The 24,725-nt window shown below is 40.6% G+C and overlaps 1 protein-coding gene across 2 annotated transcripts; it reads right to left on the bottom strand.

Annotated features, from left to right (window-relative positions):
* Positions 1-3,377: 3,377 nt before the first annotated feature.
* On the bottom strand, positions 3,378-15,462 carry LOC116056021 (ubiquitin carboxyl-terminal hydrolase 2-like). Of its 2 annotated transcripts, XM_031308136.2 has the most exons (13): positions 15,056-15,120; positions 10,965-11,087; positions 9,979-10,026; positions 9,743-9,869; positions 7,247-7,358; positions 7,024-7,134; positions 6,530-6,594; positions 6,328-6,431; positions 5,994-6,074; positions 5,806-5,884; positions 5,274-5,381; positions 5,015-5,135; positions 3,378-4,367 (listed from the first exon to the last, which is right to left on the bottom strand). In XM_031308136.2, the coding sequence occupies exons 2-13, from the start codon at positions 10,986-10,988 to the stop codon at positions 4,262-4,264; spliced, it is 1,086 nt and encodes a 361-aa protein (XP_031163996.1). In that variant the 5' UTR covers positions 10,989-11,087; positions 15,056-15,120; the 3' UTR covers positions 3,378-4,261. The 2 variants fall into 2 exon arrangements, with proteins under 2 accessions (XP_031163996.1, XP_031163995.1); XM_031308135.2 differs by lacking the exon at positions 10,965-11,087 and having other exon boundaries at positions 15,056-15,462.
* Positions 15,463-24,725: the final 9,263 nt, after the last annotated feature.

Below are 24,725 nucleotides of genomic sequence, written 5' to 3'. Positions count from 1 at the left end.
TTAAAGGCCAGTTATTTCATGGATCCAGGATACTATGCATCCTGATAAAGTTCCCTTGGCCTTTGGAATTAAAATAGCCCCACATCATCACATACCCTTCACCATACCTAGAGATTGGCATGGTTGTATTTCAGTTAGCCTAATAGCTAACTGAGATAAGATCCATATCAATGCAAATCAAACTATCTATTAGGCTAACTGAAACACAGCTGCACTTTAAAGTGGACTTTATCCCTCACGAGGCCTTCATGGTTTTATGGTCATTAGCTATGGAAGTGTCAACATAGGGAGTGCTTGGTTACAACACTGAATACAGCACTGTTCCCATGCAGGCAAGTCACTGTTAATACCCTGAGCTGTGTGATCAGCCCATATGGTGTGCATGGGAGCCAGGGGGCCACGTGTGAGTGTGTGTGTGTGTGTGTGTGTGTGTGTGTGTGTGTGTGTGTGTGTGTGTGTGTGTGTGTGTGTCTTGGGGGAGGGGAGTGTCCTATCTGTGTGTATCTGCAAAGATGAATGAAAATGAAATGGAAATGAAACTAACCTCCAGTAATTTATTTGTATTTCTCATAAGAGTTTATGAGTGAGTGTATATTTAGAAAATTTGTACTTCAGGCTATGTATTTGCAGTTGTAATATTTGTTAAGACATTTCACTAAAGAATCTATCCAAAAATGTCAACCCTAATGATGGAGCTAGAGGAAAAGTCAGGGGATCACCAAAGTCAGTAGGCTCCCTCCTCTAGGAACCATGGATGTCTCTCCATCCTATACTGTATATCATTATGAGATATAAAGTATACCAGCAAACAATTCCACAATAAATCAATAAAGCTGCATCACATTTTTTTTAAATCAATTGTAATCGAATGGGCCATGTCTGATTTATAATAAGTTGATTAATACCAGCCATATTTTACCCACAACCCTTGTACTGTATGCCAGGTTAACATGGCATTGATCTTGCTGACTGTTTGTATCCCAACTATCAGTGTTGTGGGAGAGGCACAGTTAGTGTTACAGCTGCAACAACACTCTGATAACTCTATCTTTTTCTCACAAATTGGCCTTCTCCCTAACAGATCATCTGTCTAAGCCACAGAAACCTAATCACTCACACAACACACACTCAGTTCTTTTCCCTCAGGCGGTAACAAGCTCAGTGGCTCAAGGATAAGAGTTTCCTCAGAGGGAAGAGAGAGGAAAGATGGGTGTGGTTTCCACAGTAAAGCTTTGGTTCTGGGTAAGACTTCATTAATAAAAAAAATAAATAAAAAAAAAATAAAAAATTATATATATATATCAGATAGCCAGTTGTTGTTGTTTTCTACCTGATATGATAAAAGGTTCCTTTCTGACCTCTTCTTTCTGAAAATCATTCTTCATGTAAAACAGAATATGTATCTGAGAGTCAGTTTGTCTGATAACCCAAGGGGCTCATGTCAAGGTACAGACTACAAAATAGCAGCTTTTGACAGCTTTTACAAATATCAGCATTAGTCTACACAAAGACACCACATTTGTCTACACACAAACCTCATGACTAGTGAACAAAGCTCCCTCTGGTGGGTGTAGTATGAAATAATCACCTCTGTCAGATGGCCTTGTTTTAAGTGGGTCAAAGGTGTTTCTGACATAGATCCAATCAAACCATAATCTGCTTATTTAGCCTGGAAGTCCAGTATGCATCGCCCACTCACTGACCTTTGCTTGTCATTTTGGTGATATGCAATACTGGTGATTCATAAGGCAAATTACTCATGTTTTAATTTGGATGTATTACTAATACTGCAACTTTCTCCAAACTTAAAGGTGCAGTAAGTAAGACTTATAAAACTAACTTTCTGTCATATTTGCTGAAACTGACCCTATGTTCCAGTAGAATACATTAAGCAGGTAATTTAAAAAACGATCTGGCTCCTCTGGCACCACCTACAGCCTGTAGTGCGATTTGTAAAAATCCACAGCTTGGGGGGGGAGGTGTCTAACTGCGTGTCAATCACTGCTCATGCACAGGCACGCATTCATTCTCCCTCGTGGGGGGAGGGGCTTAGGAGACTGTTTGGGCTTTAGCAGAAAGGGGGGGAGGGAATGAGAAGTTGTCGATATTCCAATTCTTTGGCTAAATCCTGGATCTTTGCAATCCTACCTACAGCACCTTTAATGAGAGTAAGACAGAAGTCATGTTGTTTGGCTCCCCTAATTCAATTGACGAACTTTTGAAAAATTTGGGGCCTTTGTCCACAAGTGGGCGCCCTTTTGCTAGAAATTTAGGCATCATATTTGACCCAGCATTACAATTTGACAATTAGTTCTGGTGTCAAAGGTAGCTTTTTTCATCTGAGGACTATTGCTAAACTAAAATCCTCTCTCCTAAGATCTTGGAGACTGTTATTCATGCTCTTATTTTGTCTCATATTGACTCCTGCAATTCCTTGTATTCTGGGATTTACCAATCATCTTTATCACGCCTGCAGCTTGTCCAGAATGCGGCTGCTAGATTGTTGACTGGTACCAGAAGGAGAGACCATATTTCCTCAACATTGGCCGCTTTTCCTTGGTTACCGGTCAAATATAAAATCAATTTTAAGGTATTGTTACTTGTTTTTAAGACACATATATTGGCCCATTTATATATTGCTGATCTCCTTACCTTACATCACTCTTCCAGGACCCTTAGATCGTCTTATCAGTTCCTTTTAGCTATTCCAAAGTCTCGGATGAAAACAAAGGGTGATCGTGCCTTTTCAGTTGTGGTCCCGGGACTGTGGAATAAACTTCCTATTCATATCAGGTCCTCCCTCACTACCGAGATATTTAAGTCTTGTCTTAAAACCAATTTTCATTCTTTGGCATATGATTTAGTTTAGGGACATTTGTATAGAAGTGTGTTGTTTGTATGATGTTCATTGTGTCTATGTTTTTATTGTATTCCTTTGTTTTTATAATAATAATAAAACTTTGTACAGCACTTTGTGCAGCTTAGGTTGGTTTTAAATGTGCTTTATAAATCGATTGACTTGACTTGCAGAAATAACCACTTACGGCATACTTGAGGTTTATTGTTTTTTTACAGAACTAGTCAATAATATTATTATACAATTAGTTACATGGGTTACATTCCTTTATGAAGCTGCGATGAGACTACAATTATTACTGATTTAATTGATTTAGTAGTTATTTATGGTTTGTGTGTAATTTATTGCACATGATTTCTGTCATCTGTGTCCCTAGATTAGCAGAATATTGAACAATGTATAAAACCAAGAATATTTTGACTCACATGAAATAATCCTTATCTTCCTTTTGGCTGGCTGGATAAATGGCTGGGTTAAATAAAAAAAAATAAATAAATAAAAAAATCACATGATGAGTGAGTAAGTTAACATTGAATTTTAATCATTCAAGACTAAGAAGTGACTTAGATGTAAAGTCAGCAACATAATCGCTGGAAGTATTGTAGATGCATTTTTATACAGCTGCTTTGGTATGTCTGGCTTTCCCACAGTACAGCTACATTCACTGTGCTGTCCATAAATACTGTACAAAAATAATATGTGCTTTGACATAAAACATCTTCTCTCCATAGAGGATTTCCACTGTTTTAAGAGGAAACCATAAGGCTTTGTTCAATGACATATACAGTATGCACTTTCAGTTACTGGCATTACGTTAAATAGAATAAATTATATCTTTCAGTTGCTGTGCGAGGCATTTTTCAAGTCTCTGTAATGTCGTCACATAATAATTTAATAACAATAATAAAAGTCCATGTTCAAAGTGCACAAAAAAAGAAAAATATTCCACTCGAGTGGGTGTAGATTAAGGTCCAGGCACAGCTTTAAAATGTCTTTTTTGGAGTGAATCGACTGTTGCATGTGCACCATGAAGAGGGTCTTCTTATACTCCAAAAGGACGTTTTAAAGTTTGACTCACAGCTGTGCCTTGAGCTGAATATCTACACCTTTTTGACAATGTAAGTAGTATTTTCCCAGTGTCACTTCAGTTCCACGCAATTTATGAGCTCTGCTTGACATCCTGAAGTTCGAATGTGCTTTCACATCCACGCTTTTCCCTCAAAAAACACATTGAGAGGACGGTCAGAGGGCGTTTTCTCCGCTCAGCAACGAGTATTTGTGCTCCATCGTCACATTCTGTAATGGCAGGACTCTCTCCATTAGGCGGAGCTCTCTCCCAGCAGGCAGAGTCTGACTCCATTTTCAGGCACCGTTCAGTGCAGCTTCTCAACTCCTCCACAGCGTCTACAGCCGGCACGTCTGATATTTGCTGTTTGGGGAGGGGGCCAGCTCGTAGAAGAGGACGTAGGCGTTGCTGCTGCGAACCTGGCTGGACGACACTGGGCTCACCCTGCACAAAACATACGGTACACATTAGTTATTACACTGAATACCAAACAACAGTAGACAAACACAGGCACATACTGTACTTACATACCACTGTACACCCAGTCTGCACACTTCATTTGCCATAAATAGAGCTGCATCAATTCAACATCTTACTGTACAATTAATCATCTCAGAAATAGCTGAGATAAACAATATAATTGTCTCCTTCAGTCAAATTTAAAAATATTTATTTATGTGTATATTCAAACAAAGTTTTCAATGAATCCCAGGACTCATATTTTGGTTATATATCACTGTTATATGACCCAGATAATGTAATAACACAAGTGCAAAGCCTATTAGTAAACCACGCCTCTTTTTTTAATCATAAAACATTGCATTTTTTTAATTTAATTAACATAAAACTGACGTGTACCATCAATAGTTATACCTTTTAGGACCTTAGCTAATGTTAGCAATTAGTGCGGTTAAACAAAGAAACAGCTTTTACGTAAAAACAGGCCTAGCCATAAAGTTGGCACACGTTTATGCAGCTAGAATGAGATCATTTTACAGCCGCTGCATACAGCATAATTAGACAGCTTTCTGCCAATCTAATGAGACGGTATGGTAATATGATCATATGTGAGTAGATTTGAGAGTTGGTACCTGGAGTCGTTGTAGCTGTACCACTCCCCCAGCGCCGGGTTCTTGCAGTAGGATGTGTAATGGCCTCCCAGAGCATTTCCCGAGTGGTTGGATACTGCATACAGGTTATACACAGCACGCTCTGCAGGGAGACACAACACTGTCAGTCAACACTACTGCAATCCTTACTCATCAAATCCAGCTGGGCCTCGGAAAAGTGCACGCGTTCTCCTCCTCTCTGTCCTCCGGTGGCGGTGCGTCACCTTCGGCAGATACTCACCGCTGCTGTCTGAGGCGAACTCCCGCAGGTCCAGCTCTTTGAGAGGGAAGTTGACATACGTGGAGAGTTTGCTGGCTCGGATGTTAGCGTCTGAGAAACGCTTCAGGTCTGAGAGGAACACCGAGTCAAGGAGCTGACACTGGTTCAAAATGACGTATTGTGCTTTAGTGCAACTTTGAGTACATTTTGCTTCGACTCCACTGCATTTCAGAGGGAAATATTCTAATTACGTGGTAAGTTTTACACCACAGCATCTACTTGACATCCTTGTTCCTTCACCAGTAAAGATGAAATATGATGCATTGCTGCTACAGATTGACTAGTTCAACAGTTTATAAAAGTTAGACCACGTGGTCCACTTTACACATTAAAATGCTGCCTACAATTAAGAACACTCTAAACCTGAAAAGTAGTCAACCATTTATTTCTGGTATGCCATTGGCTTAGTGTATGCAAATATGTTCATTCATTTAAATGCACGTGCAGGCTGTAAGCACTAAACAAATGGTGCAACGATGTGAGGAAAGGATACGAATCACGAGGATCTGAGGGAACTTCTGAATGCTGAATCTTTTGGTGCATTTTCTTCTGGTTTTGCATCTGTTGCACGTCTGAGAGAGAGAGATCAAACACAGAGAGGGCAGTGAGATACTGACGCTGTATAATTCATACTATATATCGTCTCTTTACAAAGGAACGTGGGGTGTGGAGGCTTCTTACCGGTCTCTCTTCCCCGTCCAACACATCTTCTTTTGTGAAGAGCCTCAAGCAGTCTTTGAGAGTCACTTCGCCTGAGCTCTTCTGTGGAGACACAGAGAATGTCCAGTCAGGAAACCGCAAACTACATGAAACTACATGGTATTTAAGGTTTATATATAATACAACAGAACAAAACTGGCCAGGTTGTCTGTTTATCATCAGAATATGACCATTACAAACAAAGTAATGACTTGTTTTCCACAGCAATATACAAGTCTTTAAAGCCTAGCCAACACTATTTGACAGAATTTGGATGGATAAACCTTTTTCAAAGTGTATGTGTGTGTGTTCTGACCTGTGCAACCGGTATGGATAGGTCCCAGAATGGATCAAACACGGTGGAGCGGAAGCCACAGACGGTGCAGGTCACAGAGCTCTTCAGCTGTCCAACGAACAGATCTAAAGACAGAAAGGCGAGAAGGAGAATTTAATATGCATAAAGAGGCATCAAAGATGGTTTAAGGTAATGATGCATCCCATCAAGGTAAATCCCTTACCCACTACTTTGCTGTCCTCTCTCTCCAAGTACATGTTCCACATCCACGTGCCCTTTTCATCATCTCTGTGAATGAAAGAGTAGAGCTCAAGTCAAAACGGGGTACATCTAAGACAAAAAACTGAAATGTGTGTCCTGATTTTTTTTCTCAGATGCAAGCCACTAAGACATTGTAAAAGGTTCTTGCTCTGGTCTGGAATTCCAGCTATTGATAAGTATATACTGGTATGACTATTGTCATTAAACATGTTTGGGTATTAGTTATTCTGAGGAACGTTTAGGAATGGCCACATAACTGCAATATCTTGAAGGTAATTAATTACATAGTAATTGTAAATAATTACACAGTATATTTGCACCTTTTAGGCATGCAGCAGTGTTTTTGGCAGTGAGAGGTGTCAGTGACAGGGAAGGTTATGAGTGACTTATTGAGAGCAGAGGTGAGAGGAGGTGTGTGTGTGTGTGTGTGTGTGTGTGGGGGGGGGGCTGACTTACGAAAGGTGGTCAAAGTCTTCAACGGACATCTTAGGGCGTACTGTCACTCTGTTCACCTCATTATGGAGACCGTCCAAAAGAAAACGCAGAAACTCCTGGGCGTCCTGCTGACTGCAGCGCGACAAAAGGGGAAATTGTTACTTTCTTCACTCTGAAATCAGCTATAGTTCTCAAACTGGATTGAATAAATAAAGGCCTACAAGCAGGAGGAGGGAACACTTACTTGCAGCCCACAAATTTGGGAGCATATTTCTGGATCTGGCTCCTGAAATCAGAGGGACTGATGGCCTCGTTGTTCACAGAAGTCCACAGGCTCTGAGTCAGCTTTGCAAACTCTGAAGCGAAGCAAAGACAAATAATGATAGAAAATGAGACCATAATCATGCAACACTATCCTTTACAAAATGTATGCTACTTGATAAAATGATGATGATGACACCGACTCTGGATCCTCTGAGGGTAGTATTTGTTTCCCCAAAATCAGCATCTTCTTTAGCTAAGATGCAGAGTTTTGATGTTGACTAAGACATTTCTTTAAATCTGCTGTGGTGCAAACCAGCCTAAACAAAAATATTTGTACTTATGTGTTTGAAAACACATATTATGTTTTGAGCTTGAGTATAAAAAAAAAAAAAACACACAGACAGCAAGGCCCGATTCAGGAAATGAATGAATGATGAAAATCTCACCCTAACCCAAAATTGTTATTTTTGGGCATCAAAGGGCAGTCTTGACTTCCGCTCACTGTCCACTTACTTTCAACTGCATCTCGAGGTCTTCATCAGTGAATGGAACTGGCTCAGGAGTCATGGTGAGACGGTGACGTTAACACCCTTGAAGTGGGTCACCTGATGACACCTGAGCCAGTTCCATGCACTGAGGAAGGGCGCTTTCACACCTATAGTCCGGTGGACTCGGTGCGATCAGGGGTTGAAGTTGCAACATTGTTGCATTTTTCATTTGGTTCGGTTAGCTTTCACACTGCACTTTGTCAAACGCACCAAACACTGTAAACACACGTCACGCGAGACAAAACGGTCGCTTGTTTATGGTTTATTGACAGAAATAAAGGAGCAACACCAAATTGATGACATATTTCTGGTTCTGCTTTAGTGTTTCTAATATTTTAGAAGAAGGTGAACAATGTGAGAGGTTACAGACGGACAGCGAGTGAAGGAGAGAGACGATGATGCGTTGTCACACAGACGACCAGCGATGTTGGGTTAGAACTAGCCTGGCTCCGCCCTCCTACATACTCCGTCTGGGTTCGCGGTATAGTCTTGGGTTTTCTCCGGCCAAATATTTGGCGGTCCAATCAGCGAACAGAGGGAGTGGCTGAGAATGGTGACGTTGAGGTCGTGCGCTAGTTTGAGTTGTAGTTCCGTAATGGCGGCGGAGAAAGATGCGAGCGAAGCCATTCGGTCCGTTGTGGCAACGCTGCCAAATATCCAGAAGTTAAAGCCAGAGCAAGAACAATCTTTGCTGAGTTGTGTTGGTGGCCATGATGTCGTGGCCCTCCTCCCCACGGGGTTCGGGAAAAGTTTGATTTTCCAGCTCGCTCCGTTAGTGGTGAAGGAGTTGGCTAAGGCGAACGCTAGCGATGCTAAGCCGACGTCACAACCAAACGTTAGCGATTGGTTATGGCAGACCCAGAGTGGCTCTGGGCAGATCCAATAGTTTTAAACTTCAACAGAGTACCCGCCTTCAAGGAAGTTAACACTTGTCAATGGAGTGTGGCCAGACTCTCTGTACAAATGAAATGTACCAGAGTCTGGTAGGACCAGGCTAATGTACCAGAGTCTGGTAGGACCAGGCTAATGTACCAGAGTCTGGTAGGACCAGGCTAATGTACCAGAGTCTGGTAGGACCAGGCTAATGTACCAGAGTCTGGTAGGACCAGGCTAGGTCAGAACAGCTTATTGATTTAAAAGTTCTCACACCTTAAATCATATTTAAGTGTGTACATTGTGTGCAAGGTTGAAATTGCAGGCTAGTAAATGCATTGTTTTTGGTTCACTTCCTGTATTTGGGTCGGTGGACCAGAGTTTGTTTGTTTGATCCGAGCCAGAGTTCGGATGGGCTTTCACACCACCCCAAATGAACCGGACTATCCAACCAAACGCTGCAGGGTTAGTTTTAAACGGACCAAATGATGTAGGTGTGAAAGCAACCTAAGAGTCATCTCACTGATGTGACTGATTCTAAAAAAAAATAAACTGAAGACTGAAAGAAAGTAGATGAGACAACTGTTTTGTACTAATTTCAGAGACATTATACAAAGTCATGACGCAAAAGATATGGCTTTTGGTAATGAGCGTTGGGAAAATACATGTTTTTATTAGAGATATGCACACTCTGTGGGAAACATGCTGTGCAAACATACCCTCTAAAAAAAAAAAGCCCTGTCAGAGTGAAATAGGCCCTGTCGTTGTCCTGCCAGCACACATTTAATTTAGCTGAATACTATAATTGTAGTATGAATGAGCATGTAATTGTAGTTGAGTATTGTGAGATCCGATTCCAGTTAGGTATCTGATCTGTGTGTGGTCATTCTTCCCAGTGAAAGCGATCAAAGTATAGGGTTGTCAGATCTTTAGCAGTGAGTTAGCGCAGCACAACAATACCTACTGCTGAGCCTTAGAAGCGATTTAACGTTGAAGAGGCACTACAGAGCTCTACGTTGTTCCTCGTTATGCTGCTGACATGTGGTCTCTCCTACCTTCCATGAGAGCAGCGTTGGTCGTGCAGTTGTTGTTGTTGAGGTCTGTTCGATGGATGTTTCTAAGGCAGTAATCTCTCAGCTCGCGAGTGTTACTCAGACATTGTAGGATGGAGTTCATGAAACACTGGAACACACGAATAAACACAAAAGTTCATTCAATGAAGATCCTGACTCAGCAGGTCAAAGTGCAGCGAGTTGTACATCCGATCACAAAGTGAAGTAAAAGCACTTACTGTGTTTCCCAGGTTCCTCAGTCCCACCAGGCCTTGAGGACTCTTGTTCTATTCAAATAGAGAGGGAGGAGGATTTTAGTATATTCATGCATTTTTTGAAGAATTATTCATTGAACAGATAACATATAACGGTATCATACACATTCAAAGAAAGACCCAGCAGAAATATTTAGTGTTACTGCAGGTACATTTTGTGTAATGAATTTATTCAACAATTAAAGTCCTGAAGGGAATATGTAGATTCATCTTTTTCATTAACTTTTGAACCGACAAACAAAGTGCCGACACATCCTGCAAAAATAATATTGCAAAGATGGTCGCGGGGGCCCAAGATGGGAATGAATCCTAAACATTTCTTGATTGGCTTCACATAGGCCCAATATGTGCCAATGAGGGTTATTAATGGTGCCAAAATTTGATTTGTTTTTGATGTTGACTTTCTTGGGCTTATGATTGGGTCAACGTGGGGACCATGTAATCCCCTTTTTTGGCCCACTTACAATATGGGACTAAACTGGGTGCTAAATGGGATGTTTTGTTATCACTGGAGTTTAACGTGGGTTACCACAGCCTAAATTTAAAGCTATAGTGCGTAGTTTCTGTCTCCCCCATGAGGAATTCTAAGTAATGACAACAAAAACTTAATTCACAGTACAGTAACAATTCACAGTATGTAAATGCATTTACTTTTCCTATGTGTTTGCAGTAAACATACAATTTAAAAAAAAAAAAAAAAAAAATGAATCCATTTTTGGAATTCTATGAATCGATTGCGGTAGAGGTTGAATCGCGATTCGAATGTGAATCGATTTTTTTGCACACTCCTACTAAAGATACACATGCAGAGATAGATAGATAGAGATTATATATCTATCTCTTGTTCGCACCCAACAGATCAGCTTCCGCACGCTCTCAGTATGATGTAACTAATGCATGACAGCACCGTGTTACATTCCTCAAGTGTGTTTAAGCCTCAATGGACTTACTGGCATGTTTTCAACGCACACCATCTGATGGTCACATTGTTGGCAGCACTGTGCTGTGGATATCAGCTACTGCTCCACATGCTTGGATGAAATACCTCAGTGTGTCCTGACCTCTCCCTGCAGCTGCCATTCACACCGCAGTGACATCACACAAGCAGACCGAAGAGAAAGCTCTAGTGAGAATCTACAGAACACAACGTTCAAGTTGTTTGTGTGAAGAGTTTCAAATTGCTCCCTGAGTCACGGACCAACAACATATCTGGTGCCACTGGTAGTGTAGTGTTATTCATCTGTAGGGCAGACTGATGCAAGGCTCTGAAAGCCACAGCACATCAGCTGACTGAGAAATTACAGAGCAATCACAAGCACCTGGCGTATTACCCAAAATCTTGTTTTTGTCAGTATGGAAACTCTTTAAAACAACATTTAGATCAACTCAATTACATGTATCAAGCATGTATGGGCTGATAGGTAATGGGTTTGCAGTTGACAAGGTCAAATGTGGCCAAATAATTCCCTTTTTTTATTATAGGAAACTAGATTTGCAGATACGAAGATGTGTAGACATGTAGGTTAAAATAATCTAAATGTAGCGAAACATCGTCATTGGGACTGCTTCACACCGAAATGTAGCCACTTGCTGTACATGCCGTTACCCATACATCTCAAAAGTCTTTCATGTTTCAACCTAACTAACACTGGTTTAAACCAAAAAAAAAAAAAAAGTATTTCAGGTCAGGTTTGTGCCGAGTAATTCAAGAATATAATCTTGTCTTTCTCCATATTAAAAAAATAAATTCAAAGCAAACGTGTTGTTCAAATATCGGGTCAGGCTTGGCAGTACCAGCTTGGTTCATGCTGTCTTACGGGCCGAGGTCAATTAAAAAGATTCATAAAATGCACAAAGAAAAAAAAAACATTCCACTTTTTAATGCTCCTGTTGTCCTATTTCTGATCAAATATTCAGTTTCCACTGTATGATTTCTTTTTAGCAAAAACCACCAATATCATCCTCAATATCATGCTTGTCACTTGTCTAAACCAGGTCGTCCTTGAACCCAAGTTGAATAATTTTGACTTTTGACATTTTTTTTCTATACCAGTGACAGTATCTGAATATCAACAGGTGACATATTGGCTTGTGACCTGTAGCTCATGCTGAATGAGGGAACATAGTAAAAGTGTAACACGATGACCCTAAGCACTGTCATGCATCGATGCCTCTGCTGACGTCTGAGAAGCTACATGTGGAAACGACAGCGTCAAGGCAGCAACACGCTGACGGAAACACACATGAAGGCGCAACACACACATACTGTTTGTATGCACACAAATTGTAAACTGAGCAGCAACGTCAGCTACCTGTATTTAACTGTTTATTTCCTAATTGTACTCGGAGTTCTACTGTCCGGATGTTTGTGCCTCTCCTGTGGCGCTTTTCTTATCACAGCAAATGCATGATATCTGTGTTACAGTGGTCAAATGTGGAGATACGAGGTGTGATTCCGAGCCAAGCATAAAGTATTTGCTTACACTTCACATAAGGCCTTTTTTAAAGTAAATACGTTGTTATCAAGACTTTCAGTGGAGAGGTTTAGAGCCTCGTGATGGCCGTCATGCTGTTCCAAAAGCTGAAAATAGAACTGTGACAGTATGAACTGTCAACAGCCCTCTTGGCTGAAATCTCATATATTTTCCACCTTTGTGTCTCTCTCTACTTCTCTGCAGCATTTGAAGGTGACCATATGGTCCTGAGTTCCAATCTGCTGCACTGCTCTGGTGAATGCTGACCAACGGCACGCTCAGCAAGCGGCTGGTGATTTAAAAGACCCATCCAAAAACCCGAGGAAGTGATGCGTTCAGGTAATCTCTCTGCGCAGGAACGCTCTCCACTGGTTGGCATGACTTCAGAGAAAAAGAGAGAGAGAGCTAGAGAACTCAATGTCCTACCAGCTATGCATGTCTGGTCAAGGCTAAGTACTGTGACGAAGGAAGCAACACTCCTACACACACATGCCACTCCCTTGGAGACAGTATAAACATGAATCTCTGTTACATTAGATAACAGCAGAACTGGGAGAGGTCTAAAATACCATACCTAAGTAGAATTATTGGTACTTTTCTAAAACTGTAGTAAGTAGAGAAAATAATACAATTGAAACATACTTAAAAACATAATTTACCAACATATTCACATGCCAAGATGTAAAATGTTTGTTCACCATCCTAGTTTAGTGTGTCAGCATGCTAACATTTGATATTTAACACTGGTCATAAAACATTGATTGGACTAATTGATGGATAAAAATGAATAAAGCTGCAACAATTTGTTGATTGATCGATTAGTTGATCGACAGAAAAATAAATCGGCAACTATTTTATTAATTGACTGAGCGTTTAAACCATTTTTTCAAGCTAAAAAGTCAAAATTCCCTGGCTCCAGCATCTCAAATGTGAGGATTGGCTGCTTTTTTTAGTCTTACGTGATAGTAAACTGAACATATATGGTTGGAGGACTGTTGGTTAGACAAAACAAGCAATTTGACGACATCACCTTAAACTATGGAAAATTGTGATTTGTGAAAACTGACTTGACTAGATTTGACATTTTATAGACCGAAATGATAAACTGATTGATAAGCAGATTAATCGATAATGAAAACCTGATGATAATGCTAGATGAAAAGTTATTAATCATTAGGTTCAATCATCTGGGCATCATGAATGTCTTCATCAAATATCATGGCAATCCATCCAATAGTTGTGGAGATGTTAAAGTCCAGACCAAAGTGGTGTACCAACCGACCAATCGCCTTCGCTTAACCTGGTAGAAGTACTAAAAAAATTACAATAAACTACTCAATTACACTAAGAAAAGTTAGCGCAATAAGATATTGTAAGTCCAGTGTAAACACAAGCCTGCATACCATTGAGATACCAATAACATCCGCTTCAGTATTATCAAGGACACAAGACTTGAAGTGTATCCTGTGACCTAAGCAAACTCACACTGCTGCAAACACACCAGACCCACATGGACACTACTATGCAGATTATAGGGGTCAGTCTAGACATATTACTTATCAGCAGCGCACCTTTCTATCACGCAACAAACACCACACTCAAATTGTTACTTGGATGCAGGCAGCCAATGTTCTTAACTCCCCTGCATTGTGTTAATGTGTGCTCACAGCCCCGTCCTTCGCCACTTAAGGCCACATAAGGGCCTAAAGGTTAAGTGTTGGGCCTCCACAACACTCTCTATGGCTTTCCATATGGTTTTAAAGTTGAATAAGATGAGAAGGGATTTAAAGATTGTTGTGATTTTACAATTTCTTCTTGTAAAACTGCACGCAAAAAGTCAGTCATCTGCCTCAACTAGCTTCAATTCAACTGACTTACAGTGAAGATACTGTATTTCATAGTGTCTATTCTTCCATTTCTCTGCTAAAATATCGCAATTATAATTTTTGCTTGATGTGAGTAATTGTTTACAGTTGCATAGAAATACTGTAAACTATTTTTTGTCAGCATACTGTACTTTATGATCTACAGGCCTAAAACAAAACTTACAAAACATGGAACAAACTTTCACTTCCCCCTTCTTAAGAAACAAATATGCACGGGCTTCACACAGGTTTAACATAATATATTTGAGTGAAGTATAGTTTTTCTATCACATTTGAAACAAATGGAAGAAAACAAGTCATCATTTCCCCCTTTTTGAAAGTAAAACATCCAAACAGCACTGCTAATGTTAAGACTGCAGCCTACTTACTGTCCATACAGTACTTACTGGCCTATACACCCTTCTCAAGGCTGAGCCCCCAGGCTGTAGCCTATATAGCCTATGTTTTATATAACTGGTAAAACACAGTAGCCTAATAGGCCTACATATGAACTTTAAAAAGTCAGGTACAGAGTCTGTACAAGACTACCATTTTTCCTGTATGTACTATAGACGGTAAAAATGGTAGTCTTGTTTTTAACAAGTTACCCAAATAAAAAGGTATCAGGAAGAGGAGGATACTGCTTTCAGAAAGGTGCAAGAGTGTATGGCAGAAGCAGGGGTGTAATGATGGAGGACTCACCTTGGCCTGGTTGATGATTAGACCCATGAATGTGGACACCAGCTTGGACCGGGACAACGAAGGACTCTTTCGCCGCAGCTCTGGTTTGTCTAAGGGGAAAGCGGCCGGTGTTTCCTCCGGTAAAGTCACTGTGTACGAGTGTCGCAGAGACGGCATAGTTGCGCTGTTGAATGTGTGTCCGACCCCGGTATGGTATAACGTTAGTGCAGTCCAATGCAGCTGGACATCGTTAAATTCCACTGACAGGCTTAAGTCAGCGATAATCAATTAACAATCGATCGATAGACAGTCAGGTCGCTTGTCGTCCTGCTGTATCTGCGGGTTGTGGGTCTCTTCTGTCCCGCACCTGCACACTGGCTGCCTGTGTTGGAGAATATTACACAGAGGTGGCGCGTGCGTTGGAGTTTTAACTGCGTGCTGTAAACATCCCCTCCCACCCAGTGAAGACCGGCGATGCCTTCAGGTGCTGTAGGAAACATTAACACTATTCTTGGTGCATTGAAAAAAAGCTATAGGTAGGGCGCAGATGTAGGCTATTATAAGTAGCCTACAAATCGCACAATGTAAAACATATCCCATTAGAAGTAAAAGTCCTGCATTCACAATCGTATAGAGTATAGAAGTATTATCAGCAAAAGGTATTTAAAGTATCAAAAGCAAAATAACTCATGACAGTGACATACTATTATAAAAGACAATATTAAGTGTAATTGTGTAAGTGTTGGATTACCTAAAGGTTGGGAACCTAAATGATCACAGGGAGGGGGGGGGGCAGGGGGGATTTCATCTTTTTGGAACTCTTAACAGTAATTTAAATGAAACCATCCAACAAATTTAGAGGGGAAATATCTCTCTGATGGAACTTCTAACAACTGACTGCCAGACAGACAGACAGACAGACAGACAGTTTTTAGGTAATTGTAATCTATCATAGCGGTAAAGATATTAGTTTGAGTATTTTTACTCTGAAGGTTTTAAATATGTCTCTAGTTGTTTCCAGTGAAAAAGTATAGAGTGGTCTTTTTGAGTTTTGCATTGTATATAATCGCCTATTAAGACTAAACACATTCTGTAGTGTATATTATTATGTATTTATTCTTCTGCAATATTTCACAAATACTCAGACAGACAACTATAGACTTAATCGAAATAGCTCCATAATTTAGTGCCAAGGGCACAAGTGTAAGGTTTGAGTTTACTCACCTCCAGTCAGCATGTACAGTAAGTTTTGATAAGGAGAAACAGAATAAGAAGCAACAAAAATGGCAGAAATAAATGTATCACAGTTCACAGGTTTCTATGATTCCACTCAACATTCACCAATCTTCACATTTTATTGACATGGTGGTGTTTAGAAAAAGGTATAATAAGCCTTTACAATGTGTGCTATTATTGGGGAAGAAATGTAGTTAGTTTTGCCTGTAAGTTTCTGAAATGAAACCTATTGTGTAACTAACTAAAACCACATAATATGTGGGTGGTTTAAAAACAAGGTAGAATAAATATAATGTGTTAGCAGAAAATTAAAGCTCCCGTCAGCTTTATTCCACTGCCCAAAAACCTCAGCCCCGAGCACAGAGACTTGCTGACCTTGCCTTTGCTCTTTAGACTGTGGTCCTGACTTGAACAGCTCTGAGTCTGATAAGACGCTTGATAGCTGGCCTTGTAAACCTTTACATGTCCTTACAAATCACTGAGTCCAGTGCTTTCAGAATCACACAACACGCCATAGTTAGCTGATGAATCAGGTTTTATATCTATGAATATTATTTTATATAGGGAGGCGTGAAACCACACAATATGTCTCTTAATTGAACAAAACTAAGGTTCTTGAGTCTGTTGGATGGAGTGAATAACATAAAGGTGTACTCCCTTGGGAGCAAGAATGTGCGCAGGAAAACGTAAGTCGATGTATTGATTACATTTTAATATTTATTGTGTAAAATGGGCCATTTTGGTTTGATGCGATGGCTTGTGATCAATAACATTAGGATCTATCCTCTGGAGATCGTGAATGTAAACATGAAATGTTATGGCAATCTGATCAGTAACTATCTACTACATCATATCTCATTCACACCCCACTGCCACACCATGGAAACAAATACAGTGTTCACAGTGCGTCAGTGAGGGAACACCTCAAACAGTAGTTATGTACATGCCCAACAAACCCGACAGGAACACTGAGTGAGGGAATCCCTTTCCACAAACGTTATAATTAACCACCCAAACGCATTAAAGAAGACACATTCCACGCATGACAGATTCATCACATCAGGAAGAACTCGTCTAAGAGCATACAATTATCGCACTGAGGTGGGGAGCTGCTGACGAATCTTGACTTTTTATCTGTTCAACCATACATGCTGTCATTAGCAGCGAGGCTAACAATGATCAGTCAGGAGTTGGTTATTCGTCCCTAGTTTCGCATTACCAGACCTTCCTCCACAGCATTGCGGAGGAGGTTCTGGCAGCCTCGGGAAGTAACTTGTTTTGGTGGAACATGTGTATGTTCAAAGGTTGTTTTAGTCGTGCAACAGAAAAACTCAGATTGGACAGATAGTCTAGCTAGCTGTCAGTTAACCATAGTCCTCATAAATCGACCGGAGTTTAAAATTACAACAGGTAACGGACATCCGGCCGAAAAGAGTGACATCGGGCAGAATTTCAATCAACACCACAATTGTCAACCTCATAATGTCGCTAGAGGAAACGTCAAGGGATCACCAAAGCTATTTAAATTCAACCTGATGGGAACATGCATGTCTGAACCAATTTTTATGGCAATCCATACAATAGTTGTTGCGATATTTCCCTGAAAACCAAAAATGACAACTTTATAGTGGTGCTAGGGGAAGTCAGTGGATCACCAAAGTGATTGGATTTTATCCTCTGGGGACCATGACTGTCCATAGTGCAGAATTTCCAACATGTCCAATGTTAGCGCCTGCCAGTGGTAAAATAAAAAGACACTGTGGCAGACAGCAATGCAGACTGCTGCTCTCTATCTAGAATGAAAGGCACAATATAAAACAGCAAAACAAAAACTTAAATCATCATAATAATTTCAATGACGCTATAATTACATACAAATTCTGCACATGGTGCTTTAATTTGTAATGAGAGATATTTGTATAAAATGTACTAAACCCCTTCATGCTCCCAGAGGTTGAACCCCTTACAGTTTGGACACCCAAAATGTCTACTTTGTCCTCATGATACCTCAAAATTGGCAGATTGTCATGAAAGTTGCTGAGCAAATTTATATTTCAAGGGTGACAAACCCAATTGATTTTTTTAAACGACCCCTGTGGCCTTTTGTTTTAACACCTTTTTGAAAACAATCTTTTTAAAATCATTAATCGTTAATATGGGATATCGTTGAATGTGTCAAAACTAACTGACATTTAGGGGGTAATAAACTCTATGCAAGAGATATGATCAAGATAACAGCCATGTGTACACACTATCATAAGAACTATTGTTAATATTCACCTCTGAAAGCCATGTTATGTAACAAGACAAGAGTACATGAATGCAATACATTGTAATTATCTCACCGAGATACAGGCCTGAAGTTGCTTCTGTTTTCACTGAGAGAAAATCATTGTGAAAGCACTCTGCCAAATAAACTTAGCACCACAAGTAAGGAAATTTGTGTTTGGTAGATTATTTCTTTGTGGTAACAATGCTTTTTGGCAATAAATCTTATACCATTGGAAAGCCTGTTTAGTTCCCTTTCAAATGGTGCCCCATTTGTGAGGAACGTGCATTTGTGGGATGAGTGCTGAGTATGTGGGTTGCGCCCATAAAAAATTTGCCAAACAGGTTATTTTGCTGTTGCTATTGACACTTGTTTTGAGCTTCTGGTACCCCCAGGTGCTGCCAATCAGGTGCCTGATTGGCACCAGATTGGAAGACGCGGAGAACGCTATGCTGATTGCTGCACCAATAGAGTAACACCTTTTGGTGGAGGCAGGGTGATGGTGTGGGGCGGCGTCTCCCTCACTGGAAAAACGAGTCTTGTCATCATTGGAGGCAATCTCAATGCAGAGAAATATAGAGATGAGATTCTGCAACCAGTGGCAATCCCATATCTCCACAGTCTGGGACCGAACTTTATCCTCCAGGATGACAACGCTCGCCCCCACAGGGCGGGGTTTATCAGAGACTACCTCCAGAATCTGGGAGTGGAGAGGATGGAATGGCCTGCCAGCAGTCCTGACATCAACCCCACTGAACACGTGGGATCAGCTTGGGCGTGCTGTTCGTGCCAGAGTGACCAACACAACCACGTTGGCTGACTTGCGACAAATGCTGGTTGAAGAATGGGATGCCATCCCACAGCAGTGTGTGACCAGGCTGGTGACCAGCATGAGGAGGAGGTGCCAGGCTGTTGTGGCTGTGTATGGTTCTTCCACACGCTACAGAGGCTCCTGTTTGTGAAATGAATAAATTGTTAAATTGCCAATATGTCTTGTTTCTTCAAACTTCAATCATCCAATTCACCAAACGAGTCAATGGCAGAATAAGCTGTTTGGCATTGGCAGAGAAGATTTGGTAAATTTTTCATGGGCGCAACCCACATACTCAGCGCTGCTGCTCATCCCACAAATGCATGTTCCTTACAAAATGGGGCACCATTTGAAAGGGAACTAAACAGGCTTTCCAACAGTATAAGATTTATTGCCAAAAAGTATTGTTACCACAGAGAAATAATCTACCAAACACAAATTTCCTTACTTTTTGTGCTAAGTTTAATTACGATAATTACAACTTCAAATGACAAAGCCGCTCCCTTCATTCAAACATGCAAGCATGCACTTCCACTTTGCTCCTCCACCCCCAGGCTTGGCCTGTATCCTGCACACATGCACGTCAGTGAGGGAATACCTTTAGCAGTACTCATGTTTGAGCAAACCAAGGAAACCGTTTCTATAAACTTCACCTTACCTAAGCTTTACAGTGAGTCACTCAGCTGCCTTAACAAGGAGCATTGAATCAAGCACAATCAAATACCAGCAACGTGATGCATGTTGCATAACAGTTGCATGGAAATGACAGCTAAATAAAGTCATGATTTCTATGAACTAATAATAGCCTTCCTCACTGTTGCAGTTTTATTATGAGAAACATAACATTGTTAGATATTCTGTATTTTTTAAGAAAATGTTATTGGTATTTAGTACTAGCTGACCTGCAGGCGACTACAAAACAGGTACAGGTAAACGTTATATTAATAATTTTAATATCTGCATAGTGTGGGGTACAATACAGGGTTGCTCTCTTTCCGCACTCCTTTTTGCATTAGAAATAGATTTACCTTGCAAAAAAAAAGTCAAAATGTTACAGATGTCAGTATAAGTAAACATCAATATAAAGTTATAGGTATTCTTTTGATGTAGTTAACTAACTTGGAAAATCCATGCTGCCTTTGTTTGTTTAGTTTTTTTTAGAACAATTGTCTCTGGTAATCAGTGGTGGAAAGTAACTAAGTGCATTTACTCAAGTACTGTAGTAAAGTATATACAGTATATATATAATATTAAGAATATAACAAAAAATTATAACAATCATTTAAGTGAAAGAAATATTTAGGATGTTTGATAAGTGACAATGACTAACAGATATATAAAACAGAGACTGATACATATGCATACTTACACATGCGCACACACCCATAAATACACACACCTACAGTCTTATGTAACCATAGATAAACAACACGCTCAACATTTACCTCAAAGGGAGGAAAACGAGGACAAGAGACAGTATACCAACATGTCAACAGAACACAGTTGAAGGGCATGTAGCCTATATATAATCATGACTGAATGTTAGTTTTACTTACATCATCATAATAATTTCAATGATGCTATAATTACATACAAATTCTACACATGGCGCTTTAATTTGTAATGAGGGATATTTGTATAAAATGTACTAAACCCCTTCATGCTCCCAGAGGTTGAACCCCTTACAGTTTGGACACCCAAAATGTCAACACTGTCCACACGATACCTCAAAATTGTCATGAAAGTTGCTGAGCAAATTTATATTTCAAGGGTGACAAACCCAACTGATTTTTTAAACGACCTCTGTGGCCTTTTGTTTTAACACCTTTTTGAAAACAATCTTTATTAAATCATTAATCGTTAATAAGTGATATCGTTAAACACTAGGGGGTAATAAACTCGATGCGAGAGATATGATCAAGATAACAGCCATGTGTACACACTATCATAAGAACTATTGTTAATATTCACCTCTGAAAGCCATGTTATATAACAAGACAAAAGTACATGAATGCAATACATTGTAATTATCTCACTGAGATACAGGCCTGAAGTTGCTTCTGTTTTCACTGAGAGAAAATCATTGTGAAAGTACAAATAATTACAACTTCAAATGACAAAGCCGCTCCCTTCATTCTAACATGCAAGCATGCACTTCCACTTTGCTCCTCCACCCCCAGGCTTGGCCTGTATCCTGCACACATGCACGTCAGTGAGGGAATACCTTTAGCAGTACTCATGTTTGAGCAAACCCAGGAAACCTTTTCTATAAACTTCACCTTACCTAAGCTTTACAGCGTCTTCTGCTTCCCTAAAGGATAAAGTTACTAGGACAGCACTCCAAATTAGTGAATTTTTATTGCTACTCAACGGACATTTTGGGCAGCACCCTTCCTCAGCGTGTGCATACAGTAGGCAATTAACAACAAAACTCCACAAAAGGTGAGTTTAATTATATACAGCACAGGTGGAGTTAATAATCCTGTTATGGTTGGGGTCGGCTGGCTGTGAGTCTTTGTTTCCCAGTGCCCATTTTATTCCCACCGTCAGTTTCTGTTTGTTTTGCCTCTTTCTGTGTCTCCTGTGTTGTTCCCCTCCTCCTGCCTGCTCCTGCCAGCTGATTACACGCACCTGTTCGTCATTCCACCATCACCCCTCCTGCTGTACACACCTGCCAGCCATCTACTATCAAGCCAGTATATGAACCCCGGATCCACTCATCATCTTCGCTTGATCGTTGCTTCAGTCATTCTGGTGACATGCTAACACAAGTTCTCTAAGAAAACGTTGTACTTACCTGTCCTTGTCTGTCGCTAACTTTTTGTCTCCTCCCTGCAGTCATTCTCTCCACTCGCTTCCCGTACCTCCAGTCAGCTGGCTTCACCGTTCGGTCCCCCTCTCACGGCTCTCCGCTCCATCCTGCTCTGCTCCTGCACTGCCCTGCCTTCGTTCCAGCTTCCAGCCACCCTCCACCTCGACTCCCATCTTCCCCGGACTCCAGTGCCCCCTCTTCGGCCCCCTTGGTCCCGGTTCCCCCGCGCATTCCCAGTTCCCTCGCAATCCTATTCCACGCTAGCTCCCTCACCATCCTAGCCCTACAGTCTCCCTCAGCATTCCCTCACTATCCTAACCCTACAGTCTCCCTCAGCATTCCCTCACCATCCTACCCTACAGCCTCCCTCAGCATTCCCTCACCATCCTAGCCCTACAGTCTCCCTCAGCATTCCCTCACCATCCTAGCCCTACAGTCTCCCTCAGCATTCCCTCACTATCCCAACCCTACAGTCTCCCTCAGCATTCCCTCACCATCCTAGCTCTACAGTCTCCCTCAGCATTCCCTCACTATCCCAACCCTACAGCCTCCCTCAGCATTCCCTCACTATCCTAACCCTACAGCCTCCCTCAGCATTCCCTCACCATCCTACCCTACAGCTTCCCTCAGCATTCCCTCACCATCCTAGCTCTACAGTCTCCCTCAGCATTCCCTCACCATCCTGCTCCAGCCCCAGAGCCCCTTCTCCTGTCCCCGGCGTCCGCCTCCCCACTCCTTCCTCTTCCCTCTCCTTTAATAAAACTTGTTTGTCTGCTGAGCCTAGCGTTTGGGTCCGTTCTGTCTTCACCCTTACAAATCCACAGCCTCTCTAAAGGAACAATGTTACATAAAAACCCGCTGCTGGCTACAACTTATCTGCAACTACTATTCATTTACTATGGAGTCTTATCAGTAAGGTTAACTTTCAGTGTTTGCTAGTCAACCTGCCCTCTGCCTACGTATCATCATGCAACGATTCGTATGATATCCTATGAAGAGTTATGCTAATTTTTTTCATGTGTTAACCTACGAATGTCCAACAACACGAGCGATCAGTGCGCCTGCCAAGCCTTCTGCAGTGCAGAACTTGTTTAAGCAACACAACTATAGGTTAGGTTTAGGAAAAGATCGTGGTTTTGGTTCAAATGATTGTTTATGTATGTGACGTTAGTTAAGTAGCCTATTCAAGGTATGTAACAAAGTAAGTTAAAACGTTGACTTTTGGTTTCAAATAGGTAGGATTGGGCATTGACAACTTGGAATAGTTTCAAAAATTACGATTCAAATGGAATTGTTTTTTTTATTGGAATCGTTTGGAAATAATCGGTTTGAAATTTAACACGCGCAAGTTTCGGTTTCTGTAGCGGCCGCTGTACTTCCAGGCACTTGTTGTGTTGCAGCCATGCAGCATAGTAAGCAGTGCTCTAAAGTGTGGCTTTATTTTACTTCAACTCAAATAAAATAAAATGTGACCCGTTTCAACTCCACCCAAAGAATGGGAATTGAGAATCGATAAGAACCGTAATTGAAAGGAAGAATCGAAATTGGAATCAGAATTTTTAAAATCAAAACAATGCCCAAACCTACATCACAGGACACGAACAGCGGCCTCCTGGGTGAAAGTCCTGTCTGATGTTCATTCCATATTCAGCTATTAAATGTCGCTGATAGTTGATGGATGACTACAGTGTACATAAATGCCTCAAAGGAATGTTTCAGCACAGAAAGAATTTACTTGAATAGATTTTGCAACTTTTAAGTAACTGAACACAATCAAAAGGTGTGGACTGAATGAGACAGATCATTTGATTGGAATTATTTTTGCCAGGAGGCATTGTTCCAGGTTTACCTGTCAGCTTCTGAATCACTGCATGAGGACACACGTTTGGGCCCATTCGGAATGTTCATACAAAGAAGAGCTCTTTTTGGTGTAATGTAACCCAACTGATCATGTAGTTTTATCATTTGTGGTAAATATGTTTTCCAAGTGAAATAAAGAAACTGATAAGATTGTAAAGGTTTTTCTGCTGGCTTGTGTAACTACTAACACTGTCTTCAGTGGTGGAATATAGCTAAGTATATTTACTTAAGTACTGTACTTAAGGACAATTTTAAGGTACTTGTAATTTACTGTACTTTACTTGAGTAATTCCACATTTTCAAAGACAAATATTGTAACTTCTTACTCCACATTTATTTTTAAAGCTTTAGTTACTTTGCAGATTTAGATTAATAAATATAATCAAATAATAAATGATGATGTAATATAAACTACCCAGCAGTATATAAAGGTATTATAATGATCTCCACCAATGCCAGCTGCAACATTAAAGTAATGCACACATTAATCTTCTGAGGACAAAAGACGCACCTGCGAGTCCAAGCGATGTCTGACAACACTCCTACTCAAAAAGCAAATTGCAAAATTAAATTTTAGACATTTATTTACTATTTTATTCATATATTATGCCACTTTTGTGAACCCAAGACTTTTGTTAAATTTGGGGTGTTATTTTGTGTCTCTGGTGCTTCCACACGCATACGAACTTGGAAAAAAGACCCA

The sequence above is a fragment of the Sander lucioperca genome, chromosome 13, assembly GCF_008315115.2.
Source record: "Sander lucioperca isolate FBNREF2018 chromosome 13, SLUC_FBN_1.2, whole genome shotgun sequence".
Lineage (NCBI taxonomy): Eukaryota > Metazoa > Chordata > Actinopteri > Perciformes > Percidae > Sander > Sander lucioperca.
This window is presented reverse-complemented; position numbering and strand designations above follow the sequence as displayed.

What these genes read in the sequence shown, in the direction of transcription:
- LOC116056021 (XM_031308135.2), bottom strand. Translation starts at nt 15,211, where the DNA reads ATGCCGTCTCTGCGACACTCGTACACAGTGACTTTACCGGAGGAAACA. An exon ending in TATCCATACCGGTTGCACAG is followed by an intron (nt 6,075 to 6,327) that starts GTCAGAACACAC and finishes GTGTCTCCACAG; the next exon opens with AAGAGCTCAGGCGAAGTGAC. An exon ending in TACAGCTACAACGACTCCAG is followed by an intron (nt 4,368 to 5,014) that starts GTACCAACTCTC and finishes TGTTTTGTGCAG; the next exon opens with GGTGAGCCCAGTGTCGTCCA.